Source organism: Protopterus annectens, chromosome 1.part1 (assembly GCF_019279795.1).
Source record: "Protopterus annectens isolate FY-2018-M chromosome 1.part1, PAN1.0, whole genome shotgun sequence".
NCBI classification, from domain to species: domain Eukaryota; kingdom Metazoa; phylum Chordata; order Ceratodontiformes; family Protopteridae; genus Protopterus; species Protopterus annectens.
Window position 1 is genome coordinate 1,072,245,508 of NC_056726.1, and position 21,055 is coordinate 1,072,266,562.

Consider the following 21,055-nt stretch of genomic DNA (forward strand, 5'->3'; position numbering starts at 1 on the left):
GACATGAAACAGGAACTACACAATTTTTATAGTTACTTACATTCAAGTTGTGCCCACCTTACTGACATGGTCAGTCACAGGGCATCTACATCACTTTAACTTACAGTATTCTATTCATAAAATAATGCTGATGCTATATATTTTAAAAAGTTTTCCTCTGGTAACAATATGGCCTTGCTAACCACCTGGTCAGACATATTGTCTTTCTGTAAAAGTTACTTGTCCAAGGTTCCAGGCTGGTTCGAATTCAATAGCAGATTCAGTCTTCTAATACACCTCTTTGTTCCCCTGTAACACTTTTCCAACAGCTGCGTGTTATCTAGTAACATACACAAGGCCAATCATCCCAGCAGGAAAGAGCAGAAGATTTTCATTATTTCACATATTTAATTTCCTGACCCAGCAGATAATCACTTGTGAAAACCATAAACATTAGAACTTGCTGAGCTAGCAGCTGCCAGGGTCAGAGGCCAACTTGCAATAAGGCACACTGCAGTTTCTTGCAATTACATATGAATTCATTCTTTTTGTCATATTATTAATAGAATAAAATGCATTACATACTACTTTGCTTTTAAACTAGCACTTCACATATATTCAAATACATATTTCTCTAACAAGCACCAATACTGCTCCATATTTACAGCCTTTTCCTGATAGTATTGGTACCAATCCAGTACTAACAACTTCCTCCCCTTCTGTGTTGTGGTTGTGACATAGATGGCATTGAGTATTCCAGGCTTATACTGCACATTACCTGCTTCATCACCCTGTAAGTATACAAATACCATTCTGTTACGGTTTAAACACTACATACTAAGATCATCTTTTTAACTTTCTCTGTACCCCTTACCTGCATTGCGGCTTTACAAACCTTTACTTGTCTAACACTTTACAATTCATGCTACACAGTTCAGGGAAGCTAGAAATGAGTACTTTCATGTAACAGATTCACCTCCTAATATCGCGGCAACACATAAGCTCGCATTTATATATGCAAAACCCAATAAGCCGAATTGAAGAGTCCATTCACATTCCTGTACATCGCACAATATCTATTCACACATTTATCTTGAAATTGTACTTACGCTCAATTGCGTTTTGTGACTTTCAACCTTTCAAAGGTAAACCATATATACCAAACAGTAGGGGGCCCAGCACTGACCCCTGTGGCACTCCACTTGTAACAGGTCTGCTGGTTGATATGGTGTCACTCACTTTGATAGTGTGTGCCTGGTTTATGAGCCAGCTGACAACCCATCTTACAACAAAGGGGTTTACATTCAGTTTGCTAAGTTTATTGGTAATGCCTGAATGAGTTTGTGTTAAAAGTCTTTGTCAAATTAAGGTATGCTTTGTGCTGTGTGCACAGATTTGCCTTCATGAATGGCCTTGATTATACTTTCAAAGAAATCCACCAGATTTAACAGGCAGGATCTGCCCTTCACAAAGCTGTATTGGGTAGGATCCAGGGTTTATGTCTTTATTTTTGAGGTCCAAAATGATATGTTCCATGGCCTTACAGATGAGGCTGGTCAGGTTTATGGGTCTGTAACTCCTCGGGTCTGTTGCTAGGCCACCTTTGTGGAGGGGAATAACTGTAGCTGTTCACTATTCTACAGGAGCAAAGCCTGTGGTTAGGCTATGATTGAATAGGTACTTATTGGTGATTCTAATTCATGTTTTAGCCTGTTTAGAAGACAGCCTGGGATGTGATCCAGTCCCATAGAGGCCATATTCTTTGCCTTGGACAGGGCTTTGAGGACCTGCTCTTCAGATATGTAAGTTGGGGTGGAAGTTTGGTGGAGGGTTTGTTGTAAGTTAGCAGGGGATTAGGGAGTGAAATGTTTGCCAAGCCTATCCATTAGCAGGTTTGCTATCTCTGTGGGGTTAGAGTGTGTGATACCATTGGCTACCAGTTCTGCACATGCTTGGGTTCTACCCTTTAGGTTACATAGATAGCTGTAAAAGGCCTTGTCATTATCCTTGGCAGTACTTGTTACATTTCTGTCAAGCTCTTGGAGGATTTGACAAGTTGTCTTATTTGCCTGTTAAGGTTAAGGAGGGAGCTTTTCCATTGTTGGCTCCTTGTCCTTGTTTTCTTGGACAGCAACTTTTTTGCATTTATTGTAGAGTTTGATGATGCTGGAAGTCCACCATAGCAGTGTGATTTTACTTAGGGCTCTTGTTTTGATTCTGTCCGGTACAGTCAAGTTTATATACTTATGCAAGTGATTGTACAGGGCTTTAGTGTAAGCTTTGGCATAGTTACCACTTCCAGCTTGAGGTGGGGCTCAAAATGCATTTATACTTTCCCATAGGAGGTTATAGTTTGCCTTGGTGAAGTTTTTTAGTCTGATTTCACCCTTTGTGAGTTCTTGTGTTATTGTCAGTTCGAAGGTGACTGATTTGTGGTCAGTTTTAACTAATGAGGGTCCAACAGTTGCAGCAGTGCACCTGCTGGACATGTTGGTGAGGACCAGATCTAGAATGTTTCTTCCTCTTGTCAGGGTATGTAACTTCCTGCTACTTTTTCATATTTTCATTAGCATGAGTGTTATATCAGGAAGCAGATGTAAATGGGTCCTTGATAAAATATCAGAAATGCATACTAATTGTATCTATTTTATTATAGTAATGCTCAATTCTTCATTGAGACTATACACTCCAATAATATCTACAGGTATTATGAGGTGAAGCCAGGAAGACATTTTATTTCATTCTCCTCACCTTTCCATTCTTTATGGGCTTTTATGTGTTTACAAGGCTAATGACCCAAGGTCATGCTTTTTAAGCTGAACCATGCTTCGCAAAGTGACATTCAAACTCTGTACCTTGTATCTGTGAGGGAAACACCTTAACCATAATGCCTACCCCCCTCCCATCTCTCCCATATCACCTCCTTCTCTCTTTCTCCTGTTTAATCCCCTACCTCTCCCCTCACTCCTGGTGCTACTTAAACCTTTTACTTTACTGTTATGTTCCTCTTTTGAGGTAGTACTCCTTGATGGTCCTTTCCATACGGTTTCACTCTTACATCACTCAACACGTTAGTTAATCCATCCCTGTCGGCCATGTTGAATAGCTCTGAATGTCTTCTTTGACTTATTAGCACAGGTTATCATGTGGGTTTTGTAACATAGTTGAATTACCCTTTGCTGTTTGTAAACTCTGTTTCCTATATCATGCTATATTTGTAAACTTTGATGTTTTGAAACTATTTTTCATACTTTTAAATGTATGTACTTCTATTTCACAACTTATATTCTTTTGTATCAACAAATTGTGGAGCTTTTCTCCCTGGGTCTCAACTAAAGAAGGTGCCTTTGCCCAGTAAGACTTTATCAGTAAATAAGAGAAATCAATAAGACAAATAAATCACTCAATTAATAACTAAAAAGGTTATTTTTAAAATGCTTTATAAAATCTGATTTGTGTTATACACTTATCTAATGTCAAGATACAATGAATGTTCATGAAAGTATTACTTAGTAAAAAGTACACGGTATTAATTATGGATTTGCTACAAGTGGTCAAGTGTGACATGGATGAAGATGCAGCCACTGGTCATGAATGGATGAGAAGCAACTTGTTAAATTTCCTTTTGTCATAGAAAATCATTGCAAGAACTGTTTCTATTACAGCATCAGCAGTGGTTCACTTTTTTTTTTGGGGGGGGGGTTCTCTCTTCCCTATGATTGTGCAACCTCAGAGTTACTAAATGTAAATAGGAACTATGAAGTATGGCATATGTGATTTGGGGGTTCAGAGTTACTAAATGTAAATAAGGAGCCATGAAGTGCCCCACATGTGATTTGGGGGGTTCAGAGTTACTAAATGTAAATAGGATCTATGGTGTATGGCATATGTGATTTGGGGGATCAGAGTTACTAAATGTAAATAAGGAGCCATGAAGTACCCCACATGTGATTTGGGGGTTCAGAGTTACTAAATGTAAATAAGGAGCATTGAAGTGCCCCACATGTGGTTGGGTGGAGGGGCTTGCTTCCCTGCATGATTCTTTTATCATATGTTTCATCCAGATGAAACTTCAGCTGGTTGTGTTTACATGGTTTTAGCTTTAACAAGACATAGGTTGAGCAATCATAGTAAAAGCTTTATTTATAAGCAGGTTATTGTAAGCTCAAACAATATTTTAGGACAGATATATTGTGCCATTTTGTGATTTAAATTGCATTTGTAATTATTTGGCAGTGCTAATTACTTAACATAGCAGCATGCTAACAATTTCTTCATATATTAAAATTTATTTTTTCTGATTTATTTGAACCAAGTAAATTTACCAGATATACTGACAAGCATATTATTTTTCTTTTAATATTTAGATTTCCTGACTATATCTGCACAAGATGGTAAGTAATCTGCTGTTAGAATGTGTGTTAATTGCTAAACTATTCAATCTGTTTGGAAATGTTTTGTTCTTTCTCCGTTTAATCTGCTCCAGGCAAACCTCTTAACCTGAAAGCACAAGAAATCTGGACAAAGCCAAAAATAATGGGGGGAACAAAGGCTGAAAAATAGGGACATTTTTTTTTTAAATATTGCTCTTATAAACTTAGAAAGATGTTATGCTGAAGGATATTGCATTACCATGCATTTTCTGAAGGATATAATGTCTGAAACTCAAATGTCTGTCATTATTTAGTGCCATCAATCCTCAATGATTTGCCAGAAAATCACAAATTTTATGAGCGATAGACCAAAAACAAAAGGCAAAAATCTGAACATTCTGAAAAAAATCTGGACAGTTGAGAGGTATGGTTCCAGGCACTAGGATCATATTAACAGGGACCTTCAACTGACTGCAGAAAGTTTGACATTCAGGCGGTATATTCAAAACCCAGTAATTTAAAAATAAATCTGGAGCTTGTGTATTCATGTTACAGACCACATCTGCAAATCTACTGCTTCAAGTTGCCAGAAGCCAAGCTTACTATATGCTCCCCTTCTGACCAGTCTTCACTCCATTTTAACCATAACAGAGAAATGCAACAACTACATATTCAAATTTGCTGCAAATCTCCCCAACCGGTCCTACCATTGTACTGCTATTAATAAAGTAAACTGTTTGGAATTCCCCAGCTGCCTTACATATATCCAGCTAAAAGTAGCTGAGAAAATTCTCTATCAGCCTAATGTGTTTTGATACATGTAAACATACACCAGATGTAGTCACTCCAAACACAAATCCTTGGACACAGACAACACTCCCACAACTCTCATGGTGACACTGTGCACTCTAATCACATATCCAATCTCTGGAATTACTTAGCTGTCTCCATTAGACAACTCAGAAAAGTTCCATAACTTATATAAAAACTATGATCACACCTACTAGAATATTAGTTCTGTCACTGTTTCTCATTGCCAGGTTATACCATGTCTCCAACAGCCCAGGTACCATCTCTATCTAGCTCCTTCCATCTTTTAATACCACATCCTACTGTCTAATAATTATTAGATGACTCTCCAAGTTGTATATATTGCATATATGACACTGTAAATATTACTTAACCAAAGTTTTATAATGCTGTTAAAGCTACTGCTTGTCTACTTCAGAGTATTGTATTATCTGCATACCTTATATATGTTTGCTTCTAAAACATTTATCCCTGTATTTGTATTATTAGCTTTAACCAGCTTTTTGTACTATTGCATTGTTTTTGAACTCCAATGTGCATTTTTGTGTTGATGTATAATATTGTCCAGAGTTTTTCTCCACTGGTCTTCACTGAAAGGGAGTGTTTCCTGGTCTATTCAGGCCAGTAAAAACATAAATGAATGAATGAATAAATAAATTAATTAATTAATGAATAAATAAACACATGCTGATTTGTAAATATGTGTGTGTGTGTGTGTGTGTGTACATTGCATTTAATTTGAACTGCTGTTATGGTGAATGTTAAAGGGCACATTGTGATAATATGATGTAATTATGTTAAGAAAAGAGAAAAAAACATGCAGAACAGGCCTTCATATTACACAAATGCAACAAGTAAAATTAGCTATTGTTTGAACAAGATTAGAATTTCCACACTGCTGGAATATGTTTGTTTCCTCTGCAAAGCTATTTTTTGACCAAATAACAGCTGACTTGAGAAATCCTTAAATCGGTGATGTGAGTAAAACATAAGGGAGTCTTTCTCCATGATTACATGACTTTGGGTAAAAACAAACTGATTCAGATTGAATAAAAGTTTCATCAAGTAACTTCTGCAGGTGTTACTTCTGGTATGATGCTTTTGCATTGTATAAAAAGTTATGATGCCCACTTCAAAGAAGTTTCTTCTGTACTGACACCACTGTTCTGTACATAGAGTTTGTACTGACACCACTATTCTGTACAGTGTCTGTACTGACACCACTATTCTGTAAAAATTCTGTACTGACACCACTATTGTGTACACAGAGTCTGTACTGACACCACTGTTCTGTACATAGAGTCTGTACTGACACCACTATTCTGTACATAAAGCTGGTACTGACACCACTGTTCTGTACATACAGTCTGTACTGACACCACTATACTGTACCTAGAGTCTGTACTGACACCACTGTTCTGTACATAGAGTCTGTACCAACACCACTGTTCTGTACATAGTTTGTACTGACACTACTATACTGTACATAGAGTCTGTACTGACACCACTATTCTTTACATGGTGTCTGTATTGACACCAATGTTCTGTACACAGTTTTGACACCACTGTTCTGTACACAGAGTCTGTATTGACACCACTGTTCTGTACATAGAGTCTGTACTGACACCACTGTTCTGTACATAGTCTGTACTGACACCACTATACTGTACATAGAGTATGTACTGACACCACTATTCTGTACATGGTGTCTGTATTGACACCACTGTTCTCTACATGGTGTCTGTATTGACACCACTGTTCTGTACACAGTTTTGACACCACTGTTCTGTACAAAGAGTCTGTATTGACACCACTATTCTATACCCAGAGTCTGTACTGACACCACTGTTCTGTACATAGAGTCTGTATTGACACCACTATTCTGTACATGGTGTCTGTATTGACACCACTGTTCTGTACACAGCTTTGACACCACTGTTCTGTACATATGGTCTGCACTGACACCACTGTTCTGTACATAGAGTCTGTACTGACACCACTATTCTGTACATAGTCTGTACTGACACCACTATACTGTACACAGAGTCTGTACTGATACCACTATTCTGTACATGGTGTCTGTATTGACACCACTGTTCTGTATACAGTTTAGACACCACTGTTCTGTACATAGAGTCTGTATTAACACCACTATTCTATACCTGAGTCTGTACTGACACCACTGTTCTGTACATAGAGTCTGTACTGACACCACTATTCTGTACAGAGTCTGTACTGACACCACTATACTGTACATAGTGTATTGACACCACTATTCTGTACAGAGTTAACTGACATCACTATACTGTACATAATGTACTGACACCCCTATTCTGTACAGAGTCTGTATTGACACCACTATTCTGTACATAGTGTCTGTACTGACACCACTATTCTGTACACAGAATCTGTACTGACACCACTATTCTGTACACAGAGTAAACATTTATTCTGTGAAGAAACCAGTACAAAGTGCACCTTTATCATTATGCTGCGTTTGCTTCTCAGATCTGAAAATTGACAGTTATTTGTTTGCGTAGAAGTCTACTTTTATAGTTTACCTGCAGAAATTGACAAGTTTTAGTTGGCAGTAATTTTCCTTTAAATGTGAACTGATCAGATTTGCATTCAGCTGCTGTTCTTTTTCTAAGGTAAAATTATTTGTTCTGTTTGTTTTCCATGTAGGATATCTAGGAAAGCCCCGTTTACATGTGATACCTGAGGGGGAGGCTCGACTTGGCAGTAAAGTGACTATCGAGTGCATCAGCATCTACACTATAGATGGATGTAAATTCTATAAAAACAGTGAGGCATTACAGCATCCTTCAAGCTCCTTCACTGAGACTCAATATACCTTTAAAAGTGCTACAGCCCTGGACGAAGGACTCTACACCTGTCAATGCTCAGCCTACCGTATATTTTCTATGAAGCACTGGGGTAGATATACAAGTCCACCTGCTGATTTAGTCCTAAACAGTAAGTGCACTCTGTTACAGTCAAATGTGTTGAACCTTTATTTTTTAATAACCATGTGTACATTATTACATCATTACAAACTCTGCAAACTATTGAAGCTTCAAATAAATGAACATCATTACAAACTCTGCAAACTATTGAAGCTTCAAATAAATAAAGCCGGAACCAGGACCTTGGAGAAGTATGAATAATTTATTGAAAAGTCTACTGCTTTCATTTCATAAACAATATTGTATCAAATCATTGATCTGATGAAGTCTCCGCAATATTGTTTTTGATATGAAAGCGCTAGTCTGTTCAGTAAATTATTCATTCTTCTCCAAGGTCCTGTTTCCAGCTTTATTTATTTGAAATTTGGAGTTTGCATGTCTTCCTTTTTCTTTTCAAACTATTGAAGATATTTATTTAACATTTGTTAATTGGGAAAGTCCATCTTGGAATAAAGCCAATTTTCAGCAGAGGCCTGGGGAGAAATGCTCCAGATGCATGTCTTTGAATCTGGGAAGAAACTGAAGCACCAGGAGGAAACCCACATGAACACAGGTAGGACATGCAGACTGCACACAGAAGACACCCCAGCTGAGAATCGAACCAGAGAACTTCTTACTGTGAAGTAACAACGCTACCGCTGGACCACTGCACTATCCAAATGAAGTGGCATCAGTATCAATATCTTGAAACTAGTGAGGTCAATTAAGTATTTTTGCATTAGCGCACCATGTGAAAGTGTCATATGCATGCACAGGCTTTAGCACAACACATCTGTGCAGTATGTCATAATTCCCTATCAATAATTACTTTATACAGAGCTGCAACATATACCAGACTGGAATCAAACCCCTCCCTACTTAACAGATGATCAGACAACATGTATATTAGCTACTGATGCCCCAGAATTACTTGTACACTTGTGATAAACTACATATTTAATAGGATTGTGATAACATTACAGAAAGATGGCAAATGAAGTGAGCATCGTGCAACAGGTACAGCCCCAACATACCACACAGAGTATTTCAGCATCATAGCACGGTTAAAGTGAACTGTGCAAGCTGTGATAGTGCACATGATAAATGTCTACACATGTCTACATCACTATTGCACTATTCTCTTGCACCATAGCCAAATTATGGAACTCACTCCCACCCACAATTACCTCCGTACCATCATGCATCCACTTCAAAACTTTACTAAAAGCACACCTAAAAACATGCTGGCTATGCCCTTGCAACTCCCACTCTAATATCATCCACCCCATCCAACTACTACCTTTCTTTCACCTCCACTAACTACCTTGATGATAGCAAGCTCAGATGCTCATAAGCCTAGTACTTATTATACAGCAGGAACTTCTCATTGTAACATTTGTTAATGCCTGTTATGTACTTCACAGATAAAGATTCTAGTTGTCTACTGATGTACTATGTTCTTCATCTGTAAATATGTTGTAAGTAATTTCTATGTTAAATTGTTAATCGCTATGTAATCCAATGTAACTACTGTCTGTTTTTTTACTGTGGAGCTTTTCTCCCTGGGCCTCCGCTGAAAATGGACCCATGTCCAGTCGGACACTCCCAGTCAACAAATTTAAATAAATAAATAAATAAATTGTTTCCTCAGTACAGCAACTCTAATTCCCATGACACAACTGGCAGCATAGTCATGCAGCCAAAGACAACTTCTCATATATTAGAAATCAGAATTATTATTACCCACAGTTGAATACTGATGCTGTTTTATGCTAACAGTCACACAAAGGAAGACATAAAATGCATATTGTTACTTACAAAGAAGTACAGTGCTTAAGTTATCACAATTCAACACCCATCAAAAACCGTTACAAAAATGCACATCACATCTGTTGAGTAAGCCATTCCTGTATATCACTATTTTTTATATATTTTATACACTCATATGAGGTACACTCTGCTGGATTTATACACCTGCCAATATAACTCAATGTTCTCAACACCTATAGCACAGTTGTCAGAAAGCACTCAGTTGAAGGGATAACACGAGCAGTGTTTTTGAATGCATATGAGCTCCCTTAATAGGGAGTTCAACACCTGAGGGATCCAAACCCTCCACTTGTGAAAGTTATACCACTAAGTAGAAATGTACACATCATATGTGTTGAGCAAGCCAGCCCTGCCTGTTACCAGTTGCTTTTGTACACACCCATACACGGTACATACTATCAAATTCAAATTCTTGTCTATATTTTTATTTATTTTGCTTTTGTTTACTGTGTTTGTCTGACTGAGTTTAGTCAAAAAACTCTTTTCAGAGAAGGCCTGGAGAGAAAAGCTCCAACATATTACTAACATTTTTAAACAGACATTCAGTAATATATATGAACAAACATTAAGTAAAATACATCAACAATTGTACATTCATTTGATAATTATATTCAGATGAACAAGAGGTAACTGTTATGATATAAAAGATACTTATCCATTAGTAGATGTTGAACATGGAGCATTTCAGGAGATGTATTAGTGGGTTTGTCTGATAGATGATAGATTGTGAAATGCCCTACCCTCCTCTATTGCACAACTTGACTCTATAAAACCCTTCAAATCTGCCCTAAAAAGCAATTTTCTTAACAATCATATCTCTCCTTGTGCCCAGAAACATAGACCACCATAAACAAAATCAGTGATTTCTCTGGCTTATACTTTCTGACTATTGTGGCCCTTCTCAGCCTCAAGCAATAATCTGCAAACAGACTGTAGTTCATTATACAAATAAGAACTGTTTACTATGAATGTATCTATGGTATGTTTACTTCTAACAAATTACCACATTTTATAAAACCTAATACTATGTGGATCACTGTATACATTTTTTGTACACCTTTTTATTAATGTGAACATTGTCATGTTGCAAAAACGTTTGATCTGTTAATGTGGATATTATTATGCCGTAAAAAACTGATCTGTAACTGGAGCTTTTCTCCCTGAGCCTCCACTGAAAATGGGTTTCTGACCCAGTGGACTTTCCTGGTCAACAGATGTTATTTATTTATTTATTATTTATTTGCTTTTGTTAACCAGGAAAGTCCACTGGGCTGAAATAAGCCCATTTTCAGTGGATGCCCGGGGAGAAAAGCTCCAAAAAAAAAAAAAAAACAGTGTGCCACACAATCACAGCCCTTGAGGCAAAATAACATACCCAACGCACTAGTAATAGGTGACTCTATAGTCAGGCACACTTACGTCCCACTCACTAGGCTGAACAAGGAGAAGGTTACTGTTAGCATCCTGTCGGGTGCCAGGATCCGCCACATAACATAAGCACTCAGGTCACTCCAGAACAAGTACAAATATGACTCTGTCATTGTCCATGTTGGTGTGAATGACCTGAGCCATACCTACTTGGACTACATGAAAAGTGACATAAAGGAGCTCGCTGATCATGTAGCCCAAGCTGGTATGACCCTGACCCTGAGTAGCATCCTGCTCTCACCAAGAATGATCACTCTATTCTCTTTCTAAAGCCCTGCACTTGCTCAGCTCTTATAAGGAAACACTAACTAACTAAAGCACTACACCCTCCTTGACTTCTCATAAGTATTAGGCTCCCGATTGGTCCTTCCTGATCAAGTGAAAAATCAGTTCCCTTCCCTAATCTGATCGGTAAAAAAACAGTTCCCTATACTAATCTTGTATGTCCAAGGGTCAGTTTCAAGGTTACTCTCCAGTCCAGCTGGTGAATCTGGGAATTTTGAGGCAATGTTACAACTGCCTTATGTAGACAGACAACCCTCTCCTCCTTCCAACAAACTCTAACACATGTGAGAGATGCAGTTACACAGCCAAACTGGAGGCAGAGCTCTCTCAACCCAAGACAGGCACAGTCATTCAGGAGGAAAAGGTAACCACTCACACCACAAATCCAGTCTCACATAGAACTATTGCATCTGCATACCCAACACATAAACACACAAAAACATACTCGGAGGCTCTAAATAAAAATATGCCTAAACAGCAAAGACCTCCTAAGCAGATATCCAAGCAACAGCCACCCCTCAACAATACCCACAAATCACATATCTCACAAAATCAGTGTACCTCACAGTCACAGCCCTTAAGGCCAAACAACACACCAAATACACTTGTTATAGGGGACTCTATTGTCCAGCACACTGACGTCCCGCTCACCAGACTGAACAAGGAGAAGGTCACTGTAAGCTGCCTGTCAGGTGCCAGGATCCACCACATAAAGCAAGCACTCAGGTCACTCCAAAGCAAGTACAAGTATGACTCCGTCATTGTCCATGCTGGTGTGAATAACCTGAGACGTACCTCCCTGGACTACATGAAAAGAGACATAGAGGAGCTCTCTGACCATGTATCCCAGGCTGGTATGACCCTGACCTTGAGTAGCATCTTGCCCTCACCAAGAATGATGCCACAGTATAAAGACAAAATGATCAGTTTCAACAATTGGCTAAAGTATTGGTGTCATTCAAAGGGGATCCAGTGTCTGTCAGCCTGGGATGACATGCTTGACAAGCCAGGTTGCTTCGCTAGAGACGGCGTGCACCTGTCACCCTTAGGCTTTCGTATACTGGCCAAGGCTCTTGCCACCCCCATAGTGCCTTTTTTAGGCAAGGCTCAAAGGACAACCCACCTCCATAGACAAACCAAGGATAAAAAACTAAAGGTAATTCTACTCAATGCCAGAAGTCTAAACCTCAAGATGCACACACTCGAGGCTCTCCTCAGTATGGAGAAAATCGATGTCTGTGCAGTAACCGAAACCTGGTTCAAGGCTCCTGAGAGCACCCCAGCACTACCAGGTTATAACTCATACCATGCGTTTTGGCCCCAAAACTTGGACTGAAGCACAAAAGGAGGGGGTGTATCTATATTCATCAAAGATACCTACACCTCCAGGTTAGTGACACTGCACGAAGCATCGAAAACCATCCATGTGCAACTAACAGTGGGCAAAACTGCCTTTCAGTTTGTAGCCTGCTACAGAACACCCTCCCTATTACAGGAACCCCACTTGGCATTCCTGAGAACACTGGAGAATATGAAGGTCTCTCCAAACACTATGTTATTGGGTGACTTCAACTACCCAAACATTGACTGGGAAAACTACTCAAGCCCAAACACCCTCACCCAATGGTTCCTTGAATTTATAAACTCTAACGCAATGGAACAACTGGTCACCACTCCCACAAGAGGGAACAACATATTGGTCATCACCAACATGGGGTCTCTATGTTCCACTCCAGAGGTAAACCCCTCATTGGTAAGATCAGACCATAAACAAATTTCCCTGGACATCCATATCCCGTCCCCACCCCCAGCCAAGGAAATCACTGTAAAGAATTTCTCAAAAGTGAACTTTGCACTTCTCAAGACTGAGGTGGAATCCCTCAAAGCCCCTGGGCCAGAGGATAATACAGCCCAATCCGCAGAATCCTTTACAAATGCATTCTATGAGCACCTGCAGGAATGCATGGATCGTGCTATCCCAAATAAAACCAAGACTCACTCCTCCAAAAACAGGAGACCGGTCTGGTGGACCCTGGCCATAAATAAACTATACAACAGAAGGAGGAAGCTACTGCATGACAGAGCAAAATCCCAAAAAGGGAAGGCATCTCTGATCAGTATTAGCAAGAAACTTCGATCCCTCATAAAATCATCAAAGGCCAGTTTTGAAAGAAAAATTGCCCTAGACACTAAAGATAATCACAAGGCCTTCTTTAGTTATGTCAGGAACATGGGCGGAAACTCCCAGATATGCTCTGTATTGTTGCATAACGGTACAAAATATACCAAACCTACAGACATAGCCAACATCCTGGCAGACAGATACAGCGCAAACTTCTCCCCCCCTTCCTCCACAAAGGAGCAAATGCCTATCCCAACTGAATGTAACCTCCCTGACATCACAGATGCATAGGTGAAAGCTGCCCTCTCCAAAGCAAAAAACACAGCATCTATGGGACCAGACGGTGTCCCAGGCTGTGTCTTACATGAGCTCCAAGAAGAACTGAACCCTCACATTAAATCACTGTTCAAACTTAGCCTTACTACAGGATATGTACCCAAAGAATGGCATACTGCTACAGTGGTCCCACTCCACAAAGGTGGTGCCACAACGGACCCCGGAAACTATCGCCCCATAAGCCTGACTAGTCCGGTCTGCAAAGCTATGGAGCGTATTATCATGGAACTCACAAACAAAGACATTGGGAGCCTCCAGACACTGGACCCTACCCAATTCCGGTTTGTTAAGGGCAGATCTTGCCTCTTAAACCTAGTTGATTTCTTTCAAACAGTTACCAAAGCATTAGATGAGGGCAAGGTAGTCCACACAGCCTACCTGGACCTCGCAAAAGCCTTCGACACAATACCCCACTCGGGCATCATAAATAAGCTTACCAGCTTAAATAGCAACCCCTATATCACAAGATGGGTTGCAAACTGGCTCAGAGATAGAACCCACATGGTCAGAATTGCAGGTGCCATGTCCGAATCCAAACCAGTTACAAGTGGCATCCCACAGGGCTCAGTTCTGGGACCTCTCTTGTTCGGTATATACTTCTCTGAGGTTCAGGCTAACACAGGGGGGTTATGGCTGACAAAGTTCGCAGATAACTGCAAACTGGAGGCCATAATCAAATCTCCACCTGACACAAGCATCCTCCAAAAATGTCTCACAGAGACGGATGCTTGGTGCCAGAACCACGGCCTCAAGCTAAATGCTAAAAAGCGCATAGTCATCCCCTTTGGGAAAAACAAGGTTCCCACAAATTACCACATAGGTGGTAATCCATTAAGTACGGAAGAAGTAATTAGAGATTTGGGGACCAACGTAGATAGTAATCTCTCCTTTGATAATCACGTTGCCAAAGTGATTAGAAAGACCTTCTATATAGCCCACCTTATCATGAAAGGGTTCGCATCTAGATCAAGAGAGGTCATTGTGCCCCTCTACTCATCACTCATCAGGCCCATAATTGAATACAATGTCCCTTTTGGGATGTACCTTACCCGACACCTGCAGCAACTGGAGAGACCCCAAAAGTACCTCACCAAGAGGATCATGGACTACAAACAGATGTCCTATGCAGCTCAACTAAAGAAACTCCAGCTCTACTCAGTTGCTTACCGCCTACTCAGAGGCGATCTATGCCTGGCATTACAAAGCCATGTCAAACCCAGAATTAATGGACATGCTCCACCTCAAAAAATCCAAGTCCCTTAGAACTACACGCTCCAGGGACCTAACCCTCAGCACAGAAATAAATAGGACATGCTGGAGGGACAGATTCATTTCCCAGAGGCTCCCCTCACTCTGGAATAGAATCCCAATTCATGTTAGATATAGCCCCTCGCTCACCCTCTTCAAGCGAAATTTTGACGCATGGATGGCAAATCGCAAATTCACCCCTGGGATCTCTTCTGTGTCCCTGCTAGACAGAGGCACAGTAAACTAATCTTAAAAGGGTACCTTCTGTGACCTACTTTACAGAGGCACAGTAGGCTAATCTAATAGGGAGGCGGAAGCCAAATACACTCTGGCTAGGCTTATAAATGCCTTAGGGCCATTAGCCTAGTATCCACCTATGAACCTATGAACCTATGGTACCACGGTATAGAGAAAAACATTATCAATTTCAACAATTGGTAAAGCTTCTGGTGTCATTCAAAGGGGATCCAGTGTCTGTCAGCCTGGGATGACATGCTCAACAAGCCACGCTGCTTCACTAGAGACGGCGTGCACCTGTCACCCTTAGGCTTTCGAATACTGGCCAAGGCTCTTGCCACCCCCATAATGCCTTTTTTAGGCAAGGCTCAAAAGACAAACCCACTGCCATAAATAGCACAAGTAACAAAAAAACTGAGGGTAATGTTACGCAATTCCAGAAGTCTAAACCTCAAAAAGTATGCACTCGAGGCACTCTTCAGTATGGAGAAAATTGATACGTGTGCAGTAACAGAAACCTGGTGTAAGGCTCCAGAGGGCATCCCAGCACTACCAGGCTACAATTCATACCATACATTTCGGCTACAAATCCCGGACTGCAATACAAAAGGCGGGGGAGTATCCATATTCATCAAGGATACCCACACCTCCAGGTTAGTGGCACAGCACAATGCTTCAGAGATCATCCACGTGCAACTAACAACAGGCAAAATTGCTATTCAAATTATAGCTTGCTACAGATCACCCATCATGTCCCAGGACCCCCACTCCGCATTCCTGGAAACACTGGGAAACATAAACGTTCTACAAAACACCCTGATATTGGGTGATTTCAATTACCCAAACATTAACTAGGAGAACTACTCAAGTACAAACTTCCTTGCCCAACATTTCCTAGAATTTATAAACTCAAATGCCTTGGATTGACTAGTCAACACCCCCACCAGAGGTGGCAACATATTGGACCTGGTCATCACCAACATGGGTGACTGGTGTTCCACACCAGAGGTCAACCCCTTGCTGGTTAGATCTGACCATAAACTAATCACTCTGGATATCCACATTCTGCCACCACCCCCGGTCAAAGAAACTACCGTGAAAAACTTTTCAAAAGCAAACTTCACGTTACTTAAGACTGAGGTGGGAAGTTTCAAAACCCCCATGCTAAAGAATAATGCTGTCCAAGCTGCAAAATCCTTTAGTAATGCACTCTATGGGTACCTACAAGAATGCATGGATTGTGCTATCCTAAACAAAACCAAGACTCACTCCTCCAAGAAAAGGAAGCCAGTCTGGTGGACCCCTGCCATAAACAAGCTATACAATAGAAGGAGGAAACTAGTACAGAAAAGAGTAAAATCCCAAGAAGGGAAGACATCCCTGATCAGTATCAGCAAGAAACTACGTTCCCTCATAAAATCATCCAAGGCTAGCTTCGAAAAAAAAAATTGACACGGACTCCAAAGATAACCACAAGGCATTCTTTAGCTATGTCAAGAATCTAAGTGGCAGTTCTCAGATCTGCTCAGAGTTAGTGCAGAATAGCACAAAATACACTGAACTGACCGATATAGCCAACATCCTGGTAGACAGGTTCAGTGCAAACTTCACCCCTCCTCTCACCCCCAAAGGGGCCCATAACTATACCGGATGAATGTAGTGCCCCTGAAATCACAGACAGTCAGGTTAAAACAGCCCTCTCCAAAGCCAAAAACACAGCATCAATGGGACTGGATTGTGTCCCAGGCTGCATCCTACATGAGCTCAAAGATGAACTAACCCCTCACCTAAACACACTGTTTAAACTCAGCCTCTCCACAGGCTATGTGCCCACAGAGTGGTGCACAGCAACGGCTATTCCACTCAACAAAGGTGGAGCCACAATGGATCCTGGGAACTATCGCCCTATAAGCCTGACTAGCTTGGTCTGCAAAGCTATGGAGTGCATCATCATGGATATCATTAACAGAGAAATAGGAAACCTCCAAACACTGGACCCTACCCGGTTCGGCTTTCTTAAGGGCAGATCATGCCTCCTAAACCTAGTGGACTTCTTTGAGACAGTTACCAAGGCTATAGACAAGGGAAAGGTAGTCCACACAGCCTACCTAGACCTCGCAAAGGCCTTCCACACCATTCCCCACTCACGTATTATAGACAAGCTCACCAGCCTGAACATAAACCCCTATGTCACGAGATGGGTTGCCAACTGGCTCATGGACAGAACCCACATTGTAAGAGTTGCGGGAGCTAGGTCTGACTCTAAACCGGTTACAAGTGGCGTTCCCCAGGGCTCAGTCCTAGGACTCCTCCTGTTCGGCATATACTTCTCAGAGGTACAGGCAAGCACAGGAGGAGAACGGCTGTCCAAATTCACAGATGACTGCAAACTAGGGGCTATAATTGACTGACACACACATCCCCCAAAATGGTCTCACTGAGACATATACCTGGTGTCAAAACCATGGCCTCAAGCTAAATGCCAAAAAGGGCATAGTCATTCCCTTTAAAAAAACAAAGTACCCACAAATTACCACATAGGTAGTAACCCCCTAAATACGGAAGATGCAATAAGGGGATCTGGGGACTCAAGGAGATAGTAACCTCTTCTTTGATAAACACATTGCCAAAGTGGTTAGAAAGACCTTCTATATAGCCCACCTTATCACGAAAGGGTTCGCATCCAGATCGAAAGAGGTCATTGGGCCCCTCTACGCAACACTCATCAGACCCATGATAGAGTACAATGCCCTATTTGGGATGTACCTTACATGACTCCTGCAACAACTAGAAAGACCACAAAAGTACCTCACCAAGAGGATCACTGGCCTATAGCAGATGGCCTATGCAGCTCGACTGAAGAAACTCCCGCTGTACTCAGTTGCATACCGCCTACTCAGAGGTGATCACTGCCTGACATACAAGGCTATGTCCAACCCAGAATTGATGGGCATGCTTCACCTAAAGAAAACCATATCCCCTCGAGTCACATGCTCCAGGGATGTAAACCTCACCACAACAATAAATAGGACGTGCTGGAGGGATAGATTCCTGTTCTAGGGACTTACCATGCTCTGGAACAAGATTCCAGTCTACATTAGGCAGAGCTCCTTGCTAAACCTCTTCAAGAAAAACCTTGATGAGTGCATGGGACAATGAAAGTTTACCCCCAGGGATCACTTTAATGCCTCTGCTGGACAGAGGCACAGGGAACTAATCTAAGGGGGTGGCGAAAGCCAACACATTCCAGCTAGGCTTATAAATGCCTTCGGGCAGATAGCCTAGTACCTACCTATGAACCTATGAACCTATGTACATAATTAAGAAATTATTTAGAGAGTTAATAACAGCATTTGACAATATACAATAGAATAATATAGGAATCAATAAATAAAATAATAAATCATCTGATTATTCTTTAGAAATTCAAAGAAGTGAAGGTGAGAGAAGGAACTAGGTGGGACAGAAGATGGTATAGTTTAGAGGTTAGGTATAAAGCAGGTTTATAGATAATTACATACATGGCTATCACTGGGTTATATTAGAAGTATAGGGATGGAGTAAGTGGTGTCACAAAGCTATTATATTGAGACAGAGAGGGAGGAGACAGAGAGATAACAGTGGCATTTACCCTGCAGATGTACAGGGGTAGATCCATTTATTAACTGACTGTCTAGACCTGTGCACTAGCTATTGACTCCACAGAAGAAGTCATAGCACAATTGCCAAAAAGCACACAGCTGAAGGGAGAATGCCATTTGTATGGAAGAAAGAGCAATGTGCTTTGTGAAACAGACAATGACAATTTGTGGATAGGACTCTGCAGCATAACATACTGATAATTCCAACATCACACTGGGAGTGCATCACATCATCAGGCCTGTTATAATAACTGTCTGCTCACAAGAATATTTTTATTTATTTTATTTATTTATTTTACATTTGTTGACCGGGCTAGTCTAACTGAATTTATGTCCATTTTTAGTAGAGGCCTGGGGAGATAATCTCCGAGGAAGCACAAAAAAATATAATCACATATACAAAGATTAAATTCATGTTAAACATTCTTCGAAAGAAAGACCAGGAGAAATTATGGAGTTCCAGGGAGATAAGTTCCGAGGAAGCACAAATATAATAACATATAAAAGATTAATTTCTTGTTAAACATTGCTAGCAAAAAAGATAAGGAATAATCTTATTGGTCATTTGTTCTTAGTGTACTGCTAAGTAAAAAACACAACATAATACAGATATAGTTGCATTGTAACATGTAAAAGATAGCAGCTGAGTAGAAACGTTATTAGAAGGCGGGTTGGTATGAGGAAGGATAACAACAGTATGAGCTGCAATATTCAGAATGTGTGCTAAAACAGGTTTGATTAAAGAAGTCATGAGGAGATAATAAGAAAAGATCTAGAAAGGAATAAGTTAGTTGTTACTAAGAAAAGGAACTGGAATATAGAAAAGAGGAGAGTAGGTAGGTCCAAGGAGGAAAGGTAATAGATCAGTCAGGTTTAATACAAGGGCATAACCACTGTGTTCTAAGAAAAAGTTTCAGCTTGTTTTTGAAGAGTGATATTGAGGGAACAGAGGAAAGTTCAGATGAAGAAGGTTCCAGGATTTTCCAACAGTATTACAGAAGAGAGCGTCTCCAGCCGTGTTGTTAGATTTACAAATATTTACCAGAAGTCTTTGTGATGATCGTAAGGTGTTAAGATTGTTGTATGGGACAACGAGGGTGGATAGTATAGGGGTACCCATAGGATGGTAGAGGGTTTTGTGGGCAATGGTAAGTTGGTGGAATTGAAGCTGATTTTGTAATTCAAGCTATCCTAGTTGCTTTAGGTTGATACAGTGGTGGGTTCTGAAAGGGTCTCCTGTGGCAAATCTGGCTATGCTATTGCAGGCACTTTCCATTTTATTAAGGTTGGTTTTAGAGAGGTTAGTGTATATGGGTGAGGCATAAAGGAGAGTAGAAATTAGGTGAGTGTGAGCAATAGTGATTCTTGCTGCAGGAGAGAGAAAGGGTTTGATTCTGTAGAGAGCCCAGATTTCTGTTAACAGATTTTTAAGGTATTATTAATGTGGGTGTCAAAGTTAAGGTCGTTATCTATGGTGATACCCAGTAATTTGGTAGTTGAGTCTGGGGATATAAGAGTGTTGTTATTGGATGTTACTGTGAGGTTTATTAGGGGGGACTTACTAGTAGGAGTGAAAAGGAGGAGTTTAGTTTTTTAGGGGTTTAGTAGGAGACAGCGTTGAGTAAACCATAGTTCGACTGTGTTAAAGACCTTTTGGGTAAGGGAGTAAAGCTCAGGTATGGATGTCACTGAGCATATAAGTGTCGAATCATCTGCATATTGTATGCATGTAGCTTGGGGATTGCTAGGTGAAGGTCGTTGATAAATATAGAAAATAGTAAGGGTCCTAATATGGACCCTTGGGGGACCCCTATGTTAATG

The 21,055-nt window shown here is 40.5% G+C and overlaps 1 protein-coding gene across 1 annotated transcript in view; it reads left to right on the top strand.

Annotated features, from left to right (window-relative positions):
* Positions 1 to 21,055, top strand: part of LOC122815395 — a 784,394-nt gene that overhangs the window by 718,210 nt on the left and 45,129 nt on the right. Inside the window, exons 2-3 of the mRNA XM_044087866.1 lie at positions 4,347 to 4,373; positions 7,848 to 8,138. Coding sequence (XP_043943801.1) covers positions 4,347 to 4,373; positions 7,848 to 8,138 — 318 coding nt within the window. The remainder of the gene's footprint in view (positions 1 to 4,346; positions 4,374 to 7,847; positions 8,139 to 21,055) is intronic.